At 47.2% G+C, this 24,127-nt stretch overlaps 1 protein-coding gene across 1 annotated transcript in view; it reads left to right on the top strand.

Annotated features, from left to right (window-relative positions):
• ZNF512B (zinc finger protein 512B) overlaps positions 1-24,127 on the top strand; it is a 66,138-nt gene that overhangs the window by 5,319 nt on the left and 36,692 nt on the right. The window contains 7 exon segments of the mRNA XM_038369805.2: positions 7,466-7,591; positions 16,701-16,780; positions 18,436-18,502; positions 18,505-18,563; positions 22,364-22,536; positions 22,725-22,978; positions 23,748-23,819. Coding sequence (XP_038225733.1) covers positions 7,468-7,591; positions 16,701-16,780; positions 18,436-18,502; positions 18,505-18,563; positions 22,364-22,536; positions 22,725-22,978; positions 23,748-23,819 — 829 coding nt within the window. The 5' untranslated portion in view covers positions 7,466-7,467.

Below are 24,127 nucleotides of genomic sequence, written 5' to 3'. Positions count from 1 at the left end.
GGGCCCAATCAAAGCTAATCAACATGCTTGAAAGTAGAATATTGAATGCATTGCGTGCAAGAAGTCACTGGGCATACTTTGTGGATCAATTATTTATTAAATCTCTGTGAATAATTATCTCTAATAACCAATACATTTCAGAATAGCAAGCTGCTCACAGACAAGGATGCTCTTTGGTTAAGGCACTGGACTTGGGATCTCTGGTAAATTCCCAGCTCTGCCACAGTCATTCCCCGTTCCTCAGTTTCTCCTCTGTAAAATGAAGATAACAAGGCTTCCTTTCTCCCACCATTTGTCAGTCCTGTCTGCCTGGACTGTAAGATCTTTGGAGAAAGGACTGCCTCAGGGTGTGTGTGCAGTGCCTAGCACCATAAGGCCTTGATGTGGGTTGGGGCCTCCGGACACTGCTGGGCTACAAATAATAACAATTAAGAAATACATCTCAAACAGACAAAGAGGCTAAATGAGCTGAACGAATGATTCCTTCTGTTCAGCTCCAAATGCCAGAGATTTCAGAGTCAAGGCTGCAATTCCTCCTTTTATCTGGAAACTGATTAACCCTGGTGTCTGTGCTCCCGATCAAGCTTTCATCACCAAACACCACACACTGGAGAGTCTCGGCATGTTACCACATCTCCCAGAACAAACCACATGCGCTGCCCTGACCCACACCGGGAATCCCATGAAAGTCACATCGCAGCCTCTTAAAATCCTGCATGACGTCTCTGTGCCTGGGAGTCCTTGCCTAGACTTCAATGGCAAGTCCATGCGTGGAGAGCTTGCAGGAGCAGGTTGATTTGCAGTTGATTTTACAGCCCAGCATCTTTGGAGGCAGAACTCCTGAAATGTCTCCTGCTTTCCAGAATGACACTGCAGTAGAATGTCATGCTGTATCTAGTACATTGGGCAGCACTCCGGGAATGTTTTCTGGTATAATGCGCATGGCACAATATGATGATAATAATCCCAAGCTCTTCCATAGTGCTTTTTACCGGTAGATCTCAAAGCCCTGGATAAAGAAGGCCATTATCATTGTCATCTTTGGAGAAAGAAACACACAATGAGGGAAAGTGACTTACCCAGGGTCACCCAGCAGGCCAATAGCAGAGTTGGGAATAGACCTCGTGAATTCCAGTCTCATGCTCTCGCCACGAGGCCATGCAGCAGCAAGGTCAGGTGCCTATGTGCAAGCTGAATTTCAAATGATTCTGTTCCCTAGACCTTTGCCGTTACTTGGGATGGGACTTGGGTTGAGTCCTTACCACATGATGAGCAATCCAATGAAAATTCTTTTCGCATAACTGCGGGGGAGTTGTGGCAGCTCAGATGGGCCAGTTGCTGAGCTGTGTGTCTTTTGGTGTCTATTTAGGGACAGTGTTGTGTTGATTCTTGTTAATTGAGTTAAGGCAAACGGATACAAAAAAAGAAAAGGAGGACTTGTGGCACCTTAGAGACTAACAAATTTATTTGAGCATAAGCTTTCGTAAGCTACAGCTCACTTCATCGGATGCATTCAGTGGAAAATATAGTGGGGAGATTTATATACACAGAGAACATGAAACATTGGGTGTTACCCTACAGACTGTAACCAGAGTGATCACTTAAGGTGAGCTATTACCAGCAGGAGAGCGGGGGGGGGGGGAACCTTTTCTAGTGATAATCAAGGTGGGCCATTTCCAGCAGTTGAAAAGAACAGTGGGGGGGAATAAACTGAGGAACAGTGTGGGGGGGGAGGGAATAAACATGGGGAAATAGTTTTACTTTGTGTACTGACCCATCCACTCCCAGTCTCTATCCCAGTCCCTAAATTAATTGTATCCAGTTTGCAAATTAATTCCAATTCAGCAGTCTCTCGTTGGAGTCTGTTTTTGAAGTTTTTTTGTTGAAGTATTGCCACTTTTAGGTCTGTAATCGAGTGACCAGAGAGATTGAAGTGTTCCCCAACTGGTTTTTAAATGTTATAATTCTTGACATCTGATTTGTGTCCATTTATTCTTTTATGTAGAGACTGTCCAGTTTGACCAATGTACATGGTAGAGGGGCATTGCTGGCACATGATGGCATATATCACGACAGATGTGCAGGTGAACGAGCCTCTGATGGTGTGGCTGATGTGATTAGGCCCTCTGATGGTGTCCCCTGAATAGATATGTGGACAGAGTTGGCAACGGGCTTTGTTGCAAGGATAGGTTCCTGGGTGTAGTTGTGTGTGTGTGTGGTTGCCGGTGAGTATTTGCTTCAGCTTGGGGGGCTGTCTGTAAGCAAGGACTGGCCTGTCTCCCAAGATCTGTGAGAGTGATGGGTCGTCGTCCTTCAGGATAGGTTGTAGATCCTTGATGATGCGTTGGAGAGGTTTTAGTTGGGGGCTGAAGGTGATGGCTATTGGCGTTCTGTTATTTTCTTTGTTGGGCCTGTCCTGTAATAGGTGAATACTGGATACTCTTCTGGCTCTGTCAATCTGTTTCTTCACTTCAGCAGGTGGATATTGTAGTTGTTGTAAGAATGCTTGATAGATACACAAAAAGGAATTTTGTAGGAAGTTCTGATGTGAAACATCTGATCTGTGATTTTTAATGTTAAATTGTTTGGGGTTTAACTGGAGAACAAACCAGAACTGATTTTGCAGTTCCTTAGCTGTGCCGCTGGTCTGAATGGATGAGCGTAATTGGGTGCACCTTTAACACATGCACGGTCATAGATTCATAGATCTTAAGGCCACCGGGGACCATTATGGTCATCTAGTCTGACCTCCTGCAGGCTTCAGGCCAGGCTGTTGAAACCGGGGCTCCAGGAACGACACGCCAGGGTGAAAGAGTCGTCCACGGCTGTTCAGGTCAGCAAAGCTGCAGGGTTGTCTGGGCCGAGGAGGGGAAGCGGTATCTTTTGGGGAGTCTAGTGCTGATAAAGACGTGGGATTCAGTCCTAACCCAAGGCCACGTCCTGCTCAGAGAGGAATCCTGCAGAGGATGGGAAACTGAGCGTCGCTGCTACATGGGAACGCTTTGTCAGAGGGAATTATGGGGCACTTGAGTCTACCCAGCAGCCTCCCTCCCTCCCTGTCCCGCAGGTGTGTGAAAGCTCCGAGGCTGTGGGGACATGGCTAGGTGGGCTCAGGGAGAGGGCTGCTGTCTTTGGCATCTGGCCCCCTTCATAGCCAGGGGGTTTCCTCACATCAGGTAACGCTGAGCCTGTGACCTTCTCCTCCCTGCTCTGAACCTCTCCCTCCCACCGGGAGGGGGCCACTCAGAAAGGGACCCTGGGAGACAGGCTCTGATGGAAGCCTTGCTGCTACAGAATAAGGGGGAATATGGCACCTCCCCACAAATGCCCCGCTCCTCACAAGTGCCCCAGCTTCTACAGGCTGGTTGGGGGCCAGAGCAGGCAGCAGGCAGCAGCTAGGCATGGAGGGGTGTTGAGTATTTAGAGATGAGGTGGGAGACTGGTGTCAGGGGGCAAGACACAGGGGTGTGTGTTTGGGGATCACTGAGCATTCCTTCCTCTCCTGAACATGCACCCCATCTTTGGCTTGGCCTGTTTGGACTGTAAGCTCTGGGGGGCAGGGAGCATGTGTTCTGTAAAGCACCATGTGCATTTACAGGGCTATAATTTACAGGGCTATAATTTAACTGCAACGCAGACTTGCAGAGTATGAATAATAACCGCAAAGAGCATGTCTGAATTTTTAGGTCCTTGTAACTAAAGGTCTCTCAGCAAGAGTGTGGCTAGTGGATAGAACACTGGACTGAGACTCAGAAGTGATGTGCGTTCTAGTCCTGGCAGTGCAGCTGGCCTGCTGGGTACCTTAGGCAAATCACGTCATCCTTCTGTGCCTCAGTTTCCCCATCTGTAAAATGGGGCTAATGATGCCTCCTTTGTAAAGATCTTTGAAATCTACTGAAGATAAGAGCTAGGTGTTGTTGTTTACAAAACTGCAGCATGCACAGTGGGTCTGATTCTGGTATCACTCCAGTGACTTCAGTGGACTCCTGATGTAAACGTGTGTAACTGAGGGCAGAGTTGGGCCCAGTAAGTACAAAGGGGCCGCTTACCCAAATAAACCCAAGAGCAAACAAACACCTAAGCATAAGTAAATAGTCAATACAAACAAGCAATCCTACAATAAACAACACAAACAAGGAAACGTTTGAAGCGTGATGTCCATCCAGAGAACAAAATATTTGCCCACTAGCTGATGGCACAGAATCACAGTGTCCATTCGTTGTGCCTTGCCTCAATGTCTGTTAATTGTTTGGCAGCATGGCTCTTACGGGCTAGCTGAGAGTGTCTGTATCTAGGTGTGTGTGTGGTGGGATAACATTATATCTGCCTTAAAAATGGCAAAGCCGTTGTGATCCATGCGTGTCAGCTCTGTGAGACATCAAAAGAACACACACATGCACCCCCTGAGAGAGAAAAGTATAAAGTTGTTGATGTTTATATGCCATTAACTTTTATATGCACTGAAGGATCTGTGCTCATGTGAAGACCCCTGTTAGAGACACAGTAGCTTTTGGTAGAGGTTTCTGGACCTGGGCTATTTCTTCTCCTACTTTCAAACGCACATATACACACACACACACCTCTTCATCAGAGCTCTCTACAAATATTAGCAAAAAGAAAAGGAGTACTTGTGGCACCTTAGAGACTAACAAATTTATTAGAGCATAAGCTTTCGTGAGCTACAGCTCACTTCATTTGATGCTAATCAGTCCTCCCCCTGCCCCTGGATAGTGGGTAAATATTATCATCCTTGTCTTGTGACTTGGGAAATTGAGAGGTTAAATTACTTTCCCGTGGCCACACAGTAGGGATGAGTTGGCCACAGAGCCAGGCAGGTTGGGCTCTGTCCGTAGGACTATTTTGCCCCATGTATAAATGTTCATCCTTCAGCCAAGAAAAATAACTAGCTGGGACTCTTCAGAGCCCCTCCTGCTGTTTCTGTGCTCTTCCCATTGAAGTCAATGGTGAAAACTTCTCTGTAGGGCTTAAACTGGAACACGAGGCATCCCTCACAAACTGAGTGTGTGAGCCAAGGAGAGACTGGCCCAGGACAGGGAATTGAACCAGGGTCTGAGGACAATATTGGGAGATATTGTTCAAATCAGTATTTTAAACCTGGGGGTTCTGGAGTCTACCTGTATTACCCATAGTCAGCCTTTTCAAAACTCTTTGTAGCTATGAATTGTCCTGTACTGTATAGTCAAAAGGTGACATGGGGAGGTTTATTGTACTCTGCAAATTTTGCTTTATTTCAGAGTGGAGGCCTGCAAATCTGCATCAGGGCTTCTTGAGGTGCTGGACTGCGTCTGCTTCTGCTGTTTCCTCTTGTTCATTTGCTGCACATATTGTTAGTCTTTTACCCTCAATAAAAAGTGAAAATCTGCAAGACGTTCATGCAGACTACAGACTTGTCCTAGTGGGCAGAGAAGTGGATTGGGAACTGGATGCTAATCCCAGATCTGACTCTAATTCACTGTGAGATCAGGGCCAAGTCAATCACTTTGTCCCTCAGTTTCTCCCATTTGCAAAATGGATATAGTGACCTCCCTGGTTAACGAGTGTAGGCTCACAACTATGCAATGTCGGTTGAGTGTTTAGCGATCCTCAAATGACAGGACTAGGGAAATGCAAAGTGCACAATGTATATAGGTGATTTGGGTAATAGGAAGGGAGAAGGAGACAATCATACACACTGAAGTGCTCTATTGACCCTGCAAGGCATTGTGTCTGGACACCTATTCCTCCAGGGGTGTGAGTTACAGCAGTGGTTCTCAGCCAGGGCTACATGTACCCCGGGGGGATGCAGAGGTCTCCTAAGGAGTACATCAATTCATCCAGATATTTGCCTAGTTTTAGAACAGGCTACATAAAAAACACTAGTGAAGTCGGTACAAACTAAAATTTCATACAGACAGTGACTGGTTTATACTGCTTTATATACGATACACTGAAATGTAAGTACAATATTTATATTCCAATCGATTTATTTATAATTATATGGTAAAAAAGAAAAAGTCAGCAATTGTTCAGTACTAGTGTGGCTGTGACACTTTTTTGTATTTTTATGTCTGTTTTTGTAAGCAAGTAGTTTTAAAATGAGATGAAACTTGGGGGTATGCAAGACAAATCAGACTCCTGGAAGGGGGACCAGAATCTGGAAAGGTTGAGAGCCCCTGAGTTACTGCATTTGGCCATGTCCGGGTGTTATGGAATTGCCGTTTTAACCCTGCACTGCCCATTTATTTGAACTGAGGACCAATCATGCAACCTTTATTCACCTGAGTAAAAGAGGTAGGGTCAAGCCCTTGGGTCCGAGAGATTAATCGGGCATTCTCACTTAGATCCCAGTTGGAAATTGACTTGTGCGTCAGAGGAACAAACTGCCAATGTAAACAGATGAACCAAATTCATCCCTCATTCAGCCCCATTGATTTCAGTTGAATGACATCAGGGATGGGTTTGGCATAGTCTGTTTAATCATCCTTTACAACAGAGGCCGGGCTAATGGGAAAGAGCTATGCTACAATTGACTCCCATCTACTTTGTCTCCACAATGCAGCTAATTATAGAGACGCTGCTTGCCTCTCCAGTCCAGCCTTTAGAGACACCTGCCCCATGCTGCCCTAAAATCACCAGTTACTCAACACTAGCAGATTCATTACATACCTTAAGAGGCTTCCAAGCTATAAAAGCAATAAGGACCTCTGCAGTTAATGACTTCTGGAGGACCCTGTCATCTCTGCTGCGTGGGTGGCCTAGTACACCATGTGTTCCTGCCACTTGTTTTAACCCTCCCTCCCTCTCTCCATTCATTTTATTGTGATGGTTTTACAGTGCGTTTGAAAATACTCCCACTTGGGCTGGAATTGTAACAACCAGCAATTCAAGGACTCATCCTGCTGCCGTTGAAATTGATAGAGTTTCGCTGTCGGCTTCTATGGAAGCAAAATCGGGCTTCTCATGACCATTTTTGATGTTCATTTTTACAGAGAAGCCAAACTGAATTATTAATCTGTGGGATCTAGATAACATTCACAATTCTCAGTTTAGATGGGTTTGCCATTCAAAACAAAAATTGGAAATTTATCGTGGGATCTGTTCATTAAAACTCGCTTTTTTTCCCTTTTGTTGTCTTCTAATGAAGCGGAGAAATAAACAAAGAAAAAAAGCTGTTTGTTCGTTGTTTCTTTGTATGAATCCAGCCCATCATTTCTAATAAAGTCTTTGCTCTTGTATGCGAAGAGGAAACAGGTTTATAATGAAAGCAGCTCCTCAACCATGTCTATAGTATACCTCAACCATAAAACAAATATTTGCAAATGCACCCCGCTTCTTTTTTTAAATGAGAACATTTAGTCCTGTTTCATATTTTTTCCACTCTAGATGCCATTCTTGCTTGCAGTGTATGCTTTCTCTGTGGCAGAGGGTTTGTGTGTTTTTAACATGTGTCTTCTGCTCATTCTAGAGATGGCGGATTCATATTCCTTCAGAGGTGGAAGGAGAGCTGCAGGGTCCAGTAAAACCAGTGCAAGCAAAGAAGGCAGCAGGACAGAGATGAGGGTAAATCCGACTCCTGAGCCCCCCAAGCTGGGTAAGGAATTGTGTTTTCTTTTCTCAAAGCTAAGCGGGTGGAGGAGACGGAGCATGTGGTAGGTCTTGGAACTGCCACTTTCCAAACCAAGGGGAAGGGGACTTGCTTCTCAGCCTGTCAAAACCTGAGTGTGAGGCAAAGATCCAGACTGAGGGACACGCATTTTACATGCAGACCTGGGAAAATTCTGGAGGATTCGCTTAGGTAGCGTGACACTTTCTGCTGCCTCAGTTTCATCTCTATTGCTGATGTAAATGCTTTTCCGCAGTAAAAGCGAGGGGTCCCTAGATCTGTATAGAACGTAGAGAAATTGGGGACGGAAGTGAATGATGTTGCTTGAAATGAGGGACAGTTGAGAGATAGGGAAGAGGACCTCCTGAATGTTGTTTGTCTAACTAGTCTATTGCACCCGAGGTCTCATTTGTCACACGCACACAGCCCAGAATGCTGGGTTTGGAAACATGTGAGGCCAGTGGGATTTTTTTGCTAAGGGTTGTCATTCCGGTGAAAGCTGGGTTTTTTTATCCAGGGATCTATAAACCTGCCATAAGTTTGGGTTACTGTCCTGCAGCTTGCCATCTTGGGGTAAATGCCCTGGCTGTGCAAGACCCAGTCAGGAAGCTCAGCCTCCCCATTAAGTGACCTTTCATCAGCACTGCGTGACTCACATGGCCTCCGCCATCCCATCACCATAAGGGAAGTCTCTGTCATCCCCACAGTGCAGCTCATTCAGACGGCCAAGACCGTGCCCCTAGGCTGTCTGGATACAGCACTCTCGTTTATGTGAATTCTTGGTCCTGATGGCGTGTAATTCTTTTTATGATTATTTATTTATTTGTAATGAGATTTGTCACATGGATAGTTTGTGCCAGTCCACAGAAGAGCCTGAAACTCTCCTCCCCCGGCTGGCAGAATGGAGCGGTGCATTCTCTGATGTCCCCATCTCTTTCCAGGAAAGGCTATTAAAAAGTTCAGTCAACTAGGTGATCTACTGGGCTGAAGTTTCTTGGTGCTTTCGCTCCACATTAAGAATGCAGGCACCTGAAGATAGCTCTTTTCCAAGCAGAAGTCGTTGTTGGCTAATCCAATTTTGGCCCATGGGCCATGATTGCGATGCACAGAATGGGGACTTTGCCTATGCTGATGGCTGGTGGAGGCCACATGAATCATGTGGCAATGATGAACAGTTACTCATTGAGGAAGTTCCCTCTGGGGCACCTGGCATTGGCCACTGTCGGAAGACAGGATGCTAGATGGACCTTTGGTCTGACCCAGGATGGCCATTCTTATGTTGTAAAACTGGCTGCTTACATGGAGCTGGGTGTTTCCAGTGATTTTAGGTGCCCAATTTGAGACACTTTAAAGGGCCCTAGGATGGGTACTCAGCACATTATGAAAATCAGGCCCCCTTAAGATGTCTCAAGTTGGGCCCCCAAAATCAATGGTCACTTGGTAAAATCTTGGCCTAAGTATTACTTTTCCATGTAGGCAATTGCCGTAGTTGCTACAGGGATGTTATTCAATTGCCGGTGGGACGGGAGGTGACGTGCAGGGGAGTGTTCACGAGACACACTCTGGATTAAACAGTGGTCCAGGCGCTGAAAAAGTTTGAGAACTCTTCTTAAACTGAGATGAAAGTCACCCTTGGGGGTAAAGAATGAGACATTCCATTCCACAGGTCAGCGTCCATCCCACCCCAAAACTAGGTGTCAGAGATGCTCTGATGGGCAGCCCAATTGCCTGAGCACTCACAAGTGCATGTAGCTGCAGTGAGGTAGAAAATAATTAATTATGGACATATAATTGCTATCTGAGTGGTGTTACTCCGAGTTAAGTAGACTGAACTAAATCTGTCTAAAGGCTTGTTTGGTTTTTGCTGTATCAGCTCTTGGCAATGTCTTTAAAATAAAATAAAAACACCTTCCATTTTTAATTCCTCCACTTCCTGGTTTAAATGAATGTGATGGAGCGAAAACTTGTAATTACTCCCACTGTGGGAGAGTTCTGTGGGGTGTTAGCTCCTAACAAGGTTAACTTCACAGGTGTGAAATTAAGCTTTGTGCAGATCCAGGGAGAAGTTGCCTCCGCAGTAGTAGCTTTGCTGGCCCTCTCTGGCTTGCTGTCTTTCCAAAGCCCTGTGCCCAGCCTGTCTGTTCTGTGATCCATTTCAAGGAGAGCATGGTTTTCATGCCGTGGGTTTGGTCTTGACCATGAGGGGCTTTGGATACCTACAGAATCTGCACAGAATTCCATGTGCCTTAAAGATACAGTGTTTGACCCTGTCTCTCAGCTTGTTTTAGAAGCTGTACACGGCGTTTCTCTTCACAGCTGCAGGAAAGGAAGAGCAAGGCACTTGCCACAACCTGGATCAGGCAAGCTTGTTATAGCAGCCTCCCTTTTACATGACTATAAACAACCTGGGTTTAACACCCGCAGCGTTGTGCTGCACACTGCATGCCAATAAAGTACATCATCCCGCCACACTAACCACAGCTGGCTTCCCTGCAGCTGTGCTGTGGAGCTGGCAGGTGGTGCAGATGGGTAGCTGTGAGTCCAGATGTTGGCGAAATAAGCAATATATTTTCTTTTCCTCTGGAATAGGCCTCCAATTGCTCCCTCTTCTTGATGAAGAAGCAGTTTGCATCTCTGCCAGTGCTGGATATAGATGAACAAAGATTTAAATAAATAAAAAAGTTTTTAATGTCTTTAAAAGTTTTTAAAAATATAGAGAGGATGAAGTGTCACCAGCCATTCCAAACATGCCAGGCCCCCAACTGGCCTGCTTCTTTTCTTGGGAAACTACAGAGAAAAATGGGGGGGGGGCACACAGTTCTAACTGCTTTGGAATATTTTGAACTGGCAGAGTGTTTTGGAAAAGTAACAGATATTTTTCAAAAAGGACTATCCCTCCTGACAGGGGAGAACAGTGAAGTTGCAGGGTTGCCCGCTTTTGCTGTTTTACAGTGAAACTTGCAATATTAGGTGTTTGGTCTTAAAGTCCCAGCTCCTGGAGTCATGTGATTATGTGAGACTCTCAGCTTTCACTTACAATAAAGTAAAGTTTCAGCCCTCATGGCTGCATAGAAAAGCTTGAGAATATTACCTGTGTGCACCTTACAGTCTCAGAATCCAGAAGGCAAAGAAAAACATGTAACCAACAAACAGCATTTCTAATAAGTGGAAAACTCTTAACAGAACTTTGGTAAGGGTTTTGAAAGGGGACCTGCAAACCTTACTTCAGAACTAAGATGATTTCAAAGCAACCATGCAAAATTCTATTAACCCACTTAATCAGGGCTAGTAATTGTTTTTGATGGGCAAGTGCATAGCATTCATTTTTTTTTCATTATGCTCAATCATCCTGGCAGGGGAAGGGCAGGCAGAGTTTCCATCAGCATGGGTGTGTTTTCATGACAGTTTTGCGAGGTTGTTTATAAAGTTTGGGGCTGAATGGGATAAACAGCAGCAAATACATGGTTGTGAAGTAATCTGGTTTAATGGGTTTCGGTCCCTACTGTCACACCAGCTGGCTCCTGATTGCTCTGACCACTAGACTGCATCATTCTGTTATATTGTAGCTATGGGAGCTGTGCTGGAGCAATGAGGTTATCTTACGGGAGGGGCGGGGGGTCAGATATGTGGCTTTATAAGGCAGAGAGCTCAGCTTTCAGCAGTTATTTTATAGTCCGTAAGGGTTATAACTGTGCCAGAGACTAAAAGCCACATATTATACACACACATCGTTATGGATCAGCGGAACGATGGGTTCATGGCTATCAATGCCAAGCAGAACAGCTGGTATGACTTTAAGGAACTAGAACTAAAATACTAAACAGTCCTATTTTCTAGATGCCTCTTTGCCCCAGGGTATTTGGGGCATACAGCATAAAACTTGAGAGTTAGCTTATTCTGGGGGAAAGTTGTGTAAACTTTTGTAAACGGGTAGCCTTTCATTTAACTGGTAACAGTTGTTCCAAAAAAAGGGAAAAAAAACCCACAACCCACAGATCTAGCTTGTAAATTAGAGCCAGATTTTGAGCCGGAATCTTTGAATTCTCTAGCAGTGCAGAATGTGAGTTTGCAGAGTTTATTCTTAGGTTGTTTTTTCTGTTGATGGTTTTTTGTAGATGTAAATTGTTCTCCACAAGCTGTTTTGTTTACCCTTCAGATGGAGCATTTACTAGCAGGTTTTTTTCCCCTCTCTTTTAATTAAACCCTCTGCATCTAAGCCTGAATCTTCATTTTACTGCTTCTGCTGGCTATTCTGGATATTGCAGAGGGACATCTTTTAGCATAGAAGCCCATAGAATCTCAGGGTTGGAAGGGACCTCAGGAGGTCATCTAGTCCAACCCCCTGCTCAAAGCAGGGCCAATCCCCAATTTTTGGCCCAGATCCCTAAATGGCCCCCTCAAGGATTGAACTCGCAACCCTGGGTTTAGAAGGCCATTGCTCAAACCACTGAGCTATCCCTCCTGCTTTTCAACCTGCCTTTGGGTTAAATTCACTCTGTGCACCACTTAAGTTGCAATTAAGCCCTCAAAGAAATGCTTAAATGGGACAGGCTTTGTCCTGGCCCTCTGGAGGGGGGATGGTTCACTTCTCGGGCATGTACACTTTTTTGCACACTCCCACTAGCTGATACAAATGATAAGATAGACATGCTCAAAACCCATTTGTGTTTGGCTTGGAGTTGGTACGTGTCGTCTAGTTCTTAGTTTAGCAAGTGTGCCAAAAATTGTGCATGCAAGTGGTTATTCAGGCAGAGTTGCGCATGCACACAAAGAGGCCCGGTTTTGACAATTGGGTCCCAAAGTCTTTCGAAGTTTTTATATCATGATTGCAGATATTTGCACCTTTACAGTACAGCTGCAAATAAGGTTTAATTTAGTTATGGAAAATGTTAAGAATTTGTTTTCACTCTTCATGTTTTTTCTGCTGTACACTGGGGCCTGCATTTTCAAAAGTGGCTTCTAATTTTGGATGTTTCCATTGTGGTTGCCAAATTTTTAAAAACCTGGCGGCTGGCTTTTCAGAAGTGCTGAGCACCCTCATCTTACAATGAAACCCATATAAGCATGTGCCAAGCAATATGGATCATATCTAGTATCATATTTTAGTACAACTCTCACAGTATTTTTCTTAGAGCCCCATCTCCTGAGTCATGTTATTAAATGAGAATTGCATTTAAAAATCAAAAGTAAGATTTAGACTTCATGGTTATGGACAAACATGACTCTTTAAGGCTCAGACACCAGAAAGCAAATAACCCCCACTCCCAGCCCCCAAATGTATTATTTTTAAAGTCGGTCTCACGACTTTGGGGGCCCTGATTTATGATTTTTGAATGCTTGCCTTAAACTATACCCTGAGTAGAGGAAGAAGCAGGAATAGAGGGAGAATGCTAGCAGTCAAAGAAATGGGCACATGGAAAATGTAATAAATATCACTAAAATGTCCTTTAATATAACAGAAAAACAGGCATTTGCCATTTTTTGTCACTCTTAGTTGCTTTTGCCATCTTGCACTAGACCAGTGATTCCCAAACTGGGGTTCGTGAACCTGGGGGTTTGCAGAACGTTACAGGGGGTTCGCCAGAAAAATTTCACTAATGGCGGCCAGAGGACCCCGGGCATTGGAGGCAGCAGGTGGGATCTGGTGGCACGGCAGACAGCCCGAGCCCCAGGGAGAGCAGGGCAGGGCAGTTGGGTCTGGCAGCCTGAGCCCCGACGGTCAGCAGGACCTGCAGACCAAGCTCAGTGGAGCTCAGTTAACCGGAGCAGTCAGTGGGGTCCAGCAGCAGGAGCCCCATGGAGTGCGGAGGAAATTTAAACTTAAATTCCTTGAAATATTCATTTTTAGGAAGGGGTTCACAAGATTTCACAATTTAGTGAAAGGGGTTCATGGGCTGTTAAAGTTTGGGAACCACTGCACTGGACCATTCCTGTACCTGACGCTATATTAAATGAAACAAAACAATGTTTTTAACTGGAGGTTCCTGAACTGGAAGTTAGAGAGATATATTGCAATACCAGAAGGGCACAATCAGGACATGTTTTGTGGTGCATTCGTACCCACTACCTCTGGCACAAGGCCAAAGCCTCTAAGGTACATATTTAAGGCCCCCTAAAACTCACTCCGCTGTGTCAGCAACTGCATTGATAACAAAACCAATAGCCAGTGGTTTTGTGGGTGCAGTAGCTCACCCTGATTCACACAGCCTGTTCTATGATGAAGTGAAGGAAACTCGACTGTGGCTTTCGAGTGTGACGGGAGGCTCTTCTGATTCCTTGCCAGTAAATAAATACTTCAATCGACTACAAAAGCTCCTGTTTGCAAAATAAGCAGCACTGTCCACAGATTGGAAGGATGTCAGCAAAACTGTCTCCCTTGCCGTCTTTCGCAGAGCCAGGCCTCTTCATCCTAGAGGAGGTTCCTGGTGTGTCCTGTGTTAGGAACCCAAGATCCTCAGAGGCAGGCAAGGAGGAGAAGGAAACTGCCCCCCTCCTCTGGCAAGGAACTCACATCTGTGCTGTTAACTAATGCGATAGGCTGGGAGAACAGCAGTGGGAAGTCTTGTCTGAGTGTTCATGAGGAATTTAAGTAATTGCCCCATCCGTGGGGTGTGGAGTAGACCCCTGAAAAATCTTTGCTGCACCAAGAGCCCAACCGGGACACTGACAATCGGCAGTGGAGGAGGAAGGGCAGAGCTCCACCCTGCTGTGGTGATGCTGATTCTCTGTGGCACTATTCCTGTCTTCTCCTAGAGTGGCTCCATTGATTTCAGTGTAAAACTGGAGTAGTGCTGGGCAGGCCCCCAGGCTGCTAGCTGGAGACCATACTGTTATGACATAAGCAGTTAGATAGTGCTCAGCCCTGCAATACGTAAATACACATTGCCATTCTCTGACCATTCAGAAGGGTTCTGAGCTGGTTCTGGCAGGCCCATGACAATAATGAAAACTCTGCTGCTCATTAGGGTTAAGCCAAACCGGAGCTTTGTTTTGTTTTCAAGGGGGGTTGTGTGAAATTAGAAAGGAGAGTGCCAGTCCTACTTGAAATGATAGGAAGTTACATTGGGGCACTGGTGCAGGAGTTGGCAGAACAACCCAGGTCATTGGGTTGAGCTCGACCTAACGGAATTTTCAAAGGATTAGCTCTGTTGTTGAAGGTTATATTTTAAGGGTCCGTTATGCTGGCTGTAATGCAGGTGGATCTTATGAAAATACAGTCCTGTGGGACATCAGCTTGGCCAGATGGACTCTGCAAACCAGGGTCATTTGGATAGGTACCTTGCTGCTGTTGATGCATTCAGCAAGTCTGATAGCAGAAAAACTGTGATAATCCAATCTTAATTCACATGGGATGAGTTTTAGAACTGGGTGAAATTTTTCAGACAAATAATTTATTTTGTAAAAAAAAAAAAAATGCAAGTTTTGGGCTGACCAAAACTATTCACGAATTTGGGTCGAATGCAATGAATAATTTTAGCTGCAAAAATGACTTTTCATGTCGATATTTTCAAAATGAAAATGTCAACTTTTCCGTTCAGAACAACGTTTTGTTTAGAAATGTAGCTCGATTTTTTTTAAAAAACGAAAAAGGGGAAAATAACATAGAAAACTATCCTAAAAAAATGCAGGGGGGTAGGATTGTTTTGGTTGACAGAACCAAACCATCAACTGTTCATTCAGCTCCAGAGCAGTTCATCCCTGGACAATGGAGCCAGAACAAGAGCTAGACATCATGATAGTCCCACTTAGGCCTGTGCTGGAACATGCCCTGTCTGGCTGCGCGTTACTGCATTTGGGCAGTGCCCATTTGGCACACTCACAAAATGTGCTCCCAGCCCCATGGAGAAGTGGAGCTTACGACGGGGGGACTGGCCACAGAAAGGGCGGTGTTCCCCAGGGATTGCTAGTGAGCTCCAGTAACAAGGGGAGCACAGCCTAGGGCAGTTGCTAACCTTTTCCTTCAGCCCCCCTGCTTGAGGCAGACTGGTCCTACAAGCTAGATGTGAGCGAAAGCCCTGGAGGGCTGCTTCCAGCCAGTGACTTGGGGTGGGTCTTGAGAAGTGCCGCCAGGAGCTAGAGACGAGGTCACTGTAAACAGGGCTCTGAAAAGACCCAAGAGTGAGCTGAACTCCCGCTGGGACCAGTAGGGATTGCCCGGGAGTGAGGGCTCCTGTAGGGAACCCAGGGGCAAGAGGCTCAAAGCTGCTACGCCTTGAGACCAGACTGAGGGTGGGCCGAGTACAAAGCCCTCAGGATAGGATGTAAGCAGTTTACAGGCTGCATGCTGGCCCCCTGCAGAGGGGTTAACCCCCCCTAAACAGCCTCACGGAGATGATATGCGGCAGGTAGTCTCTCTTAGGCCCCATCCTTTTTCTTCATCGTCTGTTCTTTCTTCCTGGCCTTACTGCCTCACCTCCAGTCTCTGCAACTCCCCATGATCAGCTCCATAGCCATAACTCATCACTCTCCTCTACCCGTCCCATCTCCTCCTACCGCTCACCTCCTCTGCCATAACCCTTCCATTCTAAGCACACCTGTAATTGCCACGTTGCTGGGGGCGATTTTGTACAGGCAGAGTGGAAGTGCAATGGAACTCAAATGCATTAAGGTGGAGCTGGGCGATCCCTATGTTTTCCAGCCTGGCTCGGGCTACTCGGTCCCCTTGTTGGATCTTTGCCCATGGTTCCCTTCATTGGGCATCAGTGTTTGGCCCCTTTTTCCAGCCCAAGTCTGTTTATTGTTGAAGACAAAAAGAAAAGGACAAGTAGGGCAGGGATTTCAGGAGCACTCCGCTTTAGCCCAGCTCTGCTCCCGCTGAAGTCGGTGGGTTAAATGGGAGCAGAGCTTGCCCAGAGCTGAGCGTTTTGAAATTCCCGCTCTGGGAGTTCGGCTGCTGGCGTGCACTGGATTAGATACAGGCTGAATCGTGGTGGTGCGAAGCTTGGACAGTCACAGCACAGTCAGGAGGGAGGGTTAGGAAATGGTGGGCTACCTGTGCCGGATAATAGGCAGGAGAAGTCTAGTGCAACAACAGAAATCAAGGTCTCGAATTGCTGGCTGGGTAGCTGTGGGCCACATGTTCTGTGTTTGTTTGCAGGAAATGCAACCAGCGACAAAACAGAAGGCAAGAAGAAAGGGAGACCTAAGGCAGAAAACCAGGTGCTGAAAGACATTCCTGTAAGAATCCAAATCCATTGGTACCCTGATTTCCCCGCTGCCCTCGTCTCTCTCTCTCGCTGTGATTCTCTCCTTCCCTTTCTCTCTTCCTCATCCTGTCCAGCCCCCTGCAAATTAGCTAGTAAAAAGCCCAACCCCAACCCCTAAGGGTCTGAGATGGGGCAGGGCCAGCACCAGGTACCCAGGTGGTGTTCCTGATCAGCCAGTTTTAATTCCACTGACTGTGAAAGAATCTGGGGGAGATGCTGTTACAGAGCCTGTGTGTGCATCTGCCAGAAAAAAGGAGAGCTACAACCACCAGCCTAATTCAAAGCAACTCCCCCTTCCAGCATGAGGCTGCTTTGCAGTCTGGGTTAGCGGTGCAGGCGCCAGTCTGAGTCCTTCCAGCAGCCCTTCGAGATAGATGAGATGTCACTAAGTGAGACATCACTCTTTGATCATGGACGGTGCAATGTGGGACTGACCTGCTGGGTGCCCACTGGACTCCGCACCTCGCAGGAGCAGGATCTAGGGATGCTGCTTTTAAAAACCGGACAGCGCAAGTGTTTGTTCATGCAGTTATCACGGTTGCACATGCAAATGGGACATCGGCAGACACAGATGTCAGCCATCTCGCTGCCCCTTGGGAAGCATTTTTGCTCAGGCTGGCCCTGCTGTTGCATGTGCTAATGAAGCTGTGTTTGCACACACGTCTGTCTGCACGGCTGGGTGCGTCCCCTTTGAACAATTTAACGCCAAGTGTGATGTGCTTATGGGAGCGACGTGGGCGACAGGATGACGTGAGCTATAGTTTATTTATGGGGATTATATATAAAGTACGGCTTAACAACTGGCATGATCCACACTGTGGTTTCTTCAGTAGGGTGGCCAAAGAGAGGGGTGTTTGATGCATGGGATTGGAATTACTTATTGGCATAACGTGAAAAATAGACGCAGTCCAGATTCCAAGAAGTGACTGGCAGGTTGGATGCCACACTTGAGACACCTGTGCAGTTACTCAGCACTTTCTGAGAACTGGACCTCTTCCCGGTGTCTCCAGTTGGACACTCAGCATCGCGAGTCACTTGAAAAGGCTTTGGCATGTAAAGACAGTGCTTTCCATTAGGCAGGTTAGAGATCTGACATATTCATCGTGGGGGTGTCAGAGCTGGTTTAATTATCGGGTGGCACTTAGTAAGGTGTGAGTTATTCCCTGGGGAATTGTACAATTTAATTTCAGCCCTGTAGCATGGACAACGTATGGAGCAGGTTGTCATTAGACTAGGGTGCGGTGTGATTGCTGACCAGATGAAATGTGGGGCGGTTAAATCACTGAGGCGACTTTTGGTGAGATTTATGGGGCTGGGCTAGAATGTATTTTAGTCATCTGGGAAACACAGTGAGAGATGGGCTGCTTCCCTTTTGCAGATGCAATGTATGAGTGCATGATTGCATCCCCAGTTGAAGCAAACCTGAGTGCATGTACCTGACTGAGGGTAGAAAGCAGGCAGTGACAGGTACAAGTAGTTCATTTTGAAGGTGCACATTTTGAGTACATGCTGAGCCTGCATACTCTGCCCCAGCCCTTCTGAAATGTTCGCCCTAGCGTGTGTTGTGTTCATGGGATGCTGGAAGGTATTTATTCAGCTGCGGGCCACCATGTCTCCCTTTCTCAGCTGCCCCTGATGAACCAGTGGAAAGATGAGTTCAAGGCCCATTCCAGGGTGAAGTGCCCCAATTCAGCGGCTGGCTGGAGTTCCCCAGTATTTACGGCCTGAAGTACCATTATCAGCGCTGCCAAGGGGTAAGGAGGATGGGAGTATCGGGGTGTTTCTTTGGTTGGTGGGGGGGAGGTTCTTGTGTGTTTCATTGAGTGATCGTCTTGTGTGTGTAATTTTCAGTGTTCCCCTTTGCTTCTAGCACAACACTCAAGTCTGGACGATTTCTCAGCAGTAGGGCTAAATTGCCTGGGTCTCTCAAGTTTTCGCAGGCACCTTCATACTGAGTCAATATTTTATCCCCACCCCTCCCCTAACCATCTGCCCATGTGCAGTGCTATCCTAACATCTGGCCTTTGGCTGGAAGGGAAAGCTGAGCAGTTCCTGTCTTGGCCTACTGCACCTCTTCCCCTCATTCATCACATGCTCTGTCAGCTATGGGAATGGGTTTCTCCAGGTTGCTTTCCATTTGGTGGTGTGATGTTCGTGAGTGCCAGCCTTTTGCATGCCAGTGGTTTCATGGCCACCAAAGTTGTGTAACTGGCTGGCTTGTATTATTGGGCAGATCTCAAGAAGAACACAGAGTTGTCTCCATTAGGCACTTGAAGTTGTGGCTTGGGCTGGAGCGCGGGCTCTGAAGGTAGGGACGAGGATGGGCTTCACAGCCTGGACTCTAGCCTGAGCTGCGGCTTCAGAGCGCTGTCTGCACAGCTATTGTTAGAGCGCAAATGCAAGCCCACTAAGCCTTGTCTGTCGACCCCCCCCCCGCTCACTGTGTAGACATAGCCTAGCGACACATCCGCTAGCAGTGCTCTAGCTAGCTTGCTCAAATTATCGGTGAGGGTGCAGCGAGGCGGGCTACACCAGGAGGTAGCAATGCGAGTACGCACCCGGGGAACTGGGGGACTTACGCAGTTAAGTTTGATCTGAACGTAACCTTTTTCCTAGTGTATGTGCAAGGTAACGCCTTTAGACTGATTTAGCGGCTTGAGCTATAGCCTAATCAGGGCTACCACTTGATCTGTTAAATCACACACATAGGTGCTGGGACTAGGGGTGCTGTTGCACCCCCTGGTTTGAAGTGCTTTCCATCATATGCAGGGTTTACAGTTTGGTTCAATGGCTCTCAGCATCCCCACTGTACACACTGTTCCAGCACCCCGACCTTGCATGTACACTAGGAAAAAGCTCACGATTGAGGTGAGGCATAGTTAGCCTATGTTAACTAAGCCTGACCTACACTCCACCACTTTTCCCCGTTAAGACAAAGCTCTCTTGTTCCTCAGAATATTGACGTCTTGAATATTCCTTGAAAATCTATGGAAAGGTCAAAATGCCTGGGTTGGTTCAGTTCAATCATAGAAGTGCAGGACGAACTCAACAGGTCATCTAGGCCAGTCCCCTGCACTCAAGGTTGGCAATGAATGGCAGGGGCAAGACAATCGAAATGAGCTGGACCTTTTAAACCATTAAAAAATCCAAAACATCCCCAGTGGAGCTACTCTTTGAGCTATTGGGGGAAAAAATATGGTTGTGGTTAGTTCGAATGACTCAGCTGTTTAAAAAGGAAATGAAAACTTAATTTAATTAGGCTCTTCCTTATCCAGGAAGATGCAAATTTTGTTTGCGGTTGTCTTTTGTGCAAGTATCTGTGTGTGCATGTGCAGGTACATGCCTATCTGCGGAGCATGGTGCAGAAATACGTGACCTCCCCTCTAAAAAGAAAACCACATTCCCCACAGATGCCCTTTACAAATAGAGGGTGGCACAATCCCTGCACTGTGCAGCTCAAAACAGGAAACAGGCTAGAGGAGGAAATATGTTGTCCTTTTTTTTTTTTTAATTGATTCACACCCCCCCCTCCAGAATTTCCCCCGCCCCCCCCCCATTTCTATCTGAGCAGTTGGGATTGTGCAGAATTTCTGGGCAGGCTCCAAACAGGTGAATTTGTTGAGATTCGAAGGCAACGGAAACTGAGCCGTGATGTGTTTGCAGAAATCTTTCTGTAATCTGCAATCTCCCCTCACTTTTCTGCCCCACTTTTATGGCATTGAGGGTTGCTGTTTATTTCAGTCTCTAATAGCGGCTGTTCTGTAGTTTATTAAGAGGCGGTGTGGGATATACACATGGGGGTAGGTTTGCTTTACCTGGCATGGCATGGGTAGCTCAGAGGACGGGCAGAGAACATTTTGAAATATGGAATACACACTCCCTGAAATGGGATTGTCAAATGTATTAGCCTCTCCAGCTGTCGTGTTCCCTTCAGGTCAGATTGTGCAAGTGGAGGAATTTTGCGTGATCCTGTGCAAAGCTACATTAGTACCGGCTAAGTGCAAATCAACAGGAAACTCCACTCACTGAGGGCCCAGGCCAGTATCCAGCCCTTAGCACAGCTGATTGGACTGTGTGCTGGGGACGTGCGAGGGAAGAAAGCCACTCTGTGGCTGGTACTCCAGCCTGAGGGCTACAGAAACCCCTTTGGCTGCTGCACTGCCTGCCTGTGGTGAAGGACAGTGGGTGGATCTGCAGTGATGTGCATTTGCTCCCTCACCCCAATGCATTGCTGTGCTGGAGCACAGGGAGCCCTGGCATGCATTCCCCACAGGCTGCGCTGCCTTCTCCCACCCCATGCCAAGGAGCTGCGTTGGTTCTGCTGAACCTAAGGCCCTCTGTTGCTCATGGAGGTGGGCAATAGATTTTCCCCAAATGCAGGAGACAGGCCAGAGCCTGCTGTTGCCCTGTTTGAATGTACAGTGGAGGAGTCAGGGGAGGCAGTGCACGGGGTTCTGATTTCCCAGGAGGGACGTTGGCATATAAAGAGGCAGATCTAATCACGCATTCCTTGACACGTCCCAGTATACATGTGAGGTGAAACCCTGGCCCTGTTGGAGTTGATGAGCGTTTTGCCCTTACTTTCAACAGGGCCAGCGTTTCACACATAATCTCTTGAATCTAATGCTCAGCTCCTGTCCAGACGGGCTGGACTAATGCTGCATCCCCTGATGCTTCCCTTGCCTGCACATGCCTCTCGGTGCCAAGGGTCAGCCCTTTCCTTTAACCCAACAGAGTCCTTCCATAGGCAACCCCACCCCTGCTCCCATCCCCCTGGATTCCCATTGCCTGGAGAAAGACTGATTGAGAACTTCAGGGTTTTTCCCTAGCAAAATGATCCAAGCCCCACATGGCCTAGTCCCCCCGTCAGAATTGTAAAGCAAGTTGAGAGCTAAGGCCCCTCGGCAGGGTTTTGCCTAAGAATTAAATTGACGGGGAGCCCAGATTGCATTGATGGGGGGAGTGAAAAGCGAGTGGGAAAGGAAATCACACTGCAGGATTCACCCTCCAGTTCAAAGCTGCAACTTGAAATAAACTGGCCCCGTTCTCAAACAGCAGCCATCTGAATTGTGCACAAAACTCCAACTTTTTAGCAACCTTGCAATTGCACGTCTCTGTGCCTGTTTGCATGTGCAAATGCATGATTTGTGCTTGCAGTTTAGGCGGCTGTTTGCATTAGGATCTCTGTTATGCTTTATTTTAAAAACAGTATTCTCTTTTCATCCCCACGAAGGATCAGATTCCCCTTTTGATGCACCAGGGTATGTGTATCTCACCAAAGCACACCCTGACTCCCTTTAAAATGCTAGCTGGAATTTCCAGTGGAGCCAAAGAGAAATAACCCTCCAGTTCCCATTGAAAGTCAATGGGGGTCATGTAGCTATGGCCCTTGCGCCTTTGAATAGCTCACCGGCTGTGGCCTGTTGCTGATGGTGCTCGTGGGAAGGGATTCTTCTACCTCCCAGTCTTGGCAGTGTGAGTTTGCAGGGAGGTTCTTGCACTTGCAGGGGAAGGGTTGGTCCTTTCCCTCTCCCACCTCTCTGCTGTCTTGCAGGGGGCGATCTCGGAGAAGCTGACTTACCCTTGCTCTTACTGCGAAGCTGCCTTCACATCCAAAACCCAGCTGGAAAAGCACAGGCTCTGGAACCACTTGGATAGGCCAGTACCATCTAGCAAAGCAGAAAACAAAGTGCAGAAAGCCGTGGGCAAAGCCAGTGGCAAGAAAAGGTACCAGCGCATGGCTTAGCTGGTGGCAGTGGTTTGGGGAAGGCTGGGAAGAGAGAAAGGGGAAACTCCCAATTCTCTTCCCACTGGCCACTGTGGTGCAAGCCGGGTTGGCCGTTGGGTTGGAAGAGGTGTCAACAGCGTTGGTTTCTTGACTCCGTTTTAAATGAGCCCTCTATGCTTTGTCCTAGAGCTGCTGAGAGTTCAGATTCCCCCACCATCCATCCCAAACAGGCAAAGGTGGAGAAGACTGTGGTCCAGGGGCTCCCCGAGAATGGAGAGTGCCTGGTGGAAAGCAGGAAGAACAAAGTATTTCATATCACGGCAGTGGAGGCAGTAGCAGCAGCTACCCCGATGGCCAAGTCTTTGAGCTGCAAGGATCCCAAACAGCAAGGGGGCATGCAGGCTTCCCTCCAGGAGGAGGACCCAGAGAGGATGAAGCATAGTAAGATTAGAGCCTGGGGCTACGCTGGTTCAGGAGGCTGGAGAGGGTGGTGTCCCAGGGCAAAGGCCGGTCTCCAGTACAGCAACGTGATGGAGGGTGACTCCATTGAAAGCAATAGTATCGCTCTCCATTTACATTCATGCATCTGGCTCCCAGGCAGCAGGACACAGTGAAGCTGCACAGCACCCCTCCCACCCCCCCGTGTTGGCCCCAGCCACAGTCAGAAATCAAAGCCACGTGCACAGAGCGGTCGGTCGGAGGGGAGAGTGCATGAGACTGACATGGGTCATGGCTGCATTGGGGATGGAAAATGATTCTGTGGAGTTCCGCTCCCAAAGCACTTAATGAGCCATGAGCTAAGGAGACCGTACATGCAGAAACCACGTAGGGGGTAGGGGAGCCATTAGTCACGCGACGCCAGGTTGTTCAACAGCCTTCAGCAGTCAGATCTGCCTTATGAAGATAACCCTCGGATACTAGGGTTAGGTAGTTTTAGTTTAGGGTTAGGTAATAGACCTTTTAGCTGCCATGGGATCTGGATCTAATGCTGTACGAGGATGTTAGACTGAGGGTCCCATCCATAGCTGCTTCATTTCAGGGCAGTAAAGCCCCTTGAGGGTGGGAGGGTAAAGTGAGGTTGGATCCCTTACTGCTCACCTCCTGATCCAGAGTTCATCCAGGTTCCTTTGCACCGTGTATATTTAAAGCCACGCTTGCAGTGCAGTTATTTGACCAAATTTTTATCTCTGTTTTCTCTCTCTCGAGTCAGGAAGGAAACAGAAAACTCCTAAGAAATTTACCGGGGAGCAACCGTCCATCTCGGGGACATTTGGATTGAAAGGTAACAGGCAGCCCTGTTTCAATTCCACAGCCTATAGCTTCCCCCTATGTGTTCCCAGAATACTGCTTCACCTACCTGCTCCTGTGAAGGCAGGTATCTGTGATCTGTTCATTACCCAGGGCACCCCTAGCAGAGCCTCCAACAGAGGCATTGGTTAGACTCTGTTTCCAAGATGGGACCTAAAACTTCACCTGTGAATGGCTTATGACTGAGGGCTTGGCTACGCTTATATTTTATAGCGCTCTCACTTGCTGGCTCTGGGGTGTGAAAAATCACCCCTGAGCGCAGCAAGTCAGAGCTCTTCAAAG

The sequence above is a fragment of the Dermochelys coriacea genome, chromosome 13 (genome assembly GCF_009764565.3).
Source record: "Dermochelys coriacea isolate rDerCor1 chromosome 13, rDerCor1.pri.v4, whole genome shotgun sequence".
Lineage (NCBI taxonomy): Eukaryota > Metazoa > Chordata > Testudines > Dermochelyidae > Dermochelys > Dermochelys coriacea.
The sequence above is the reverse complement of the archived record's forward strand: the minus strand, read 5'-3'. Positions and strand labels throughout refer to the sequence as shown.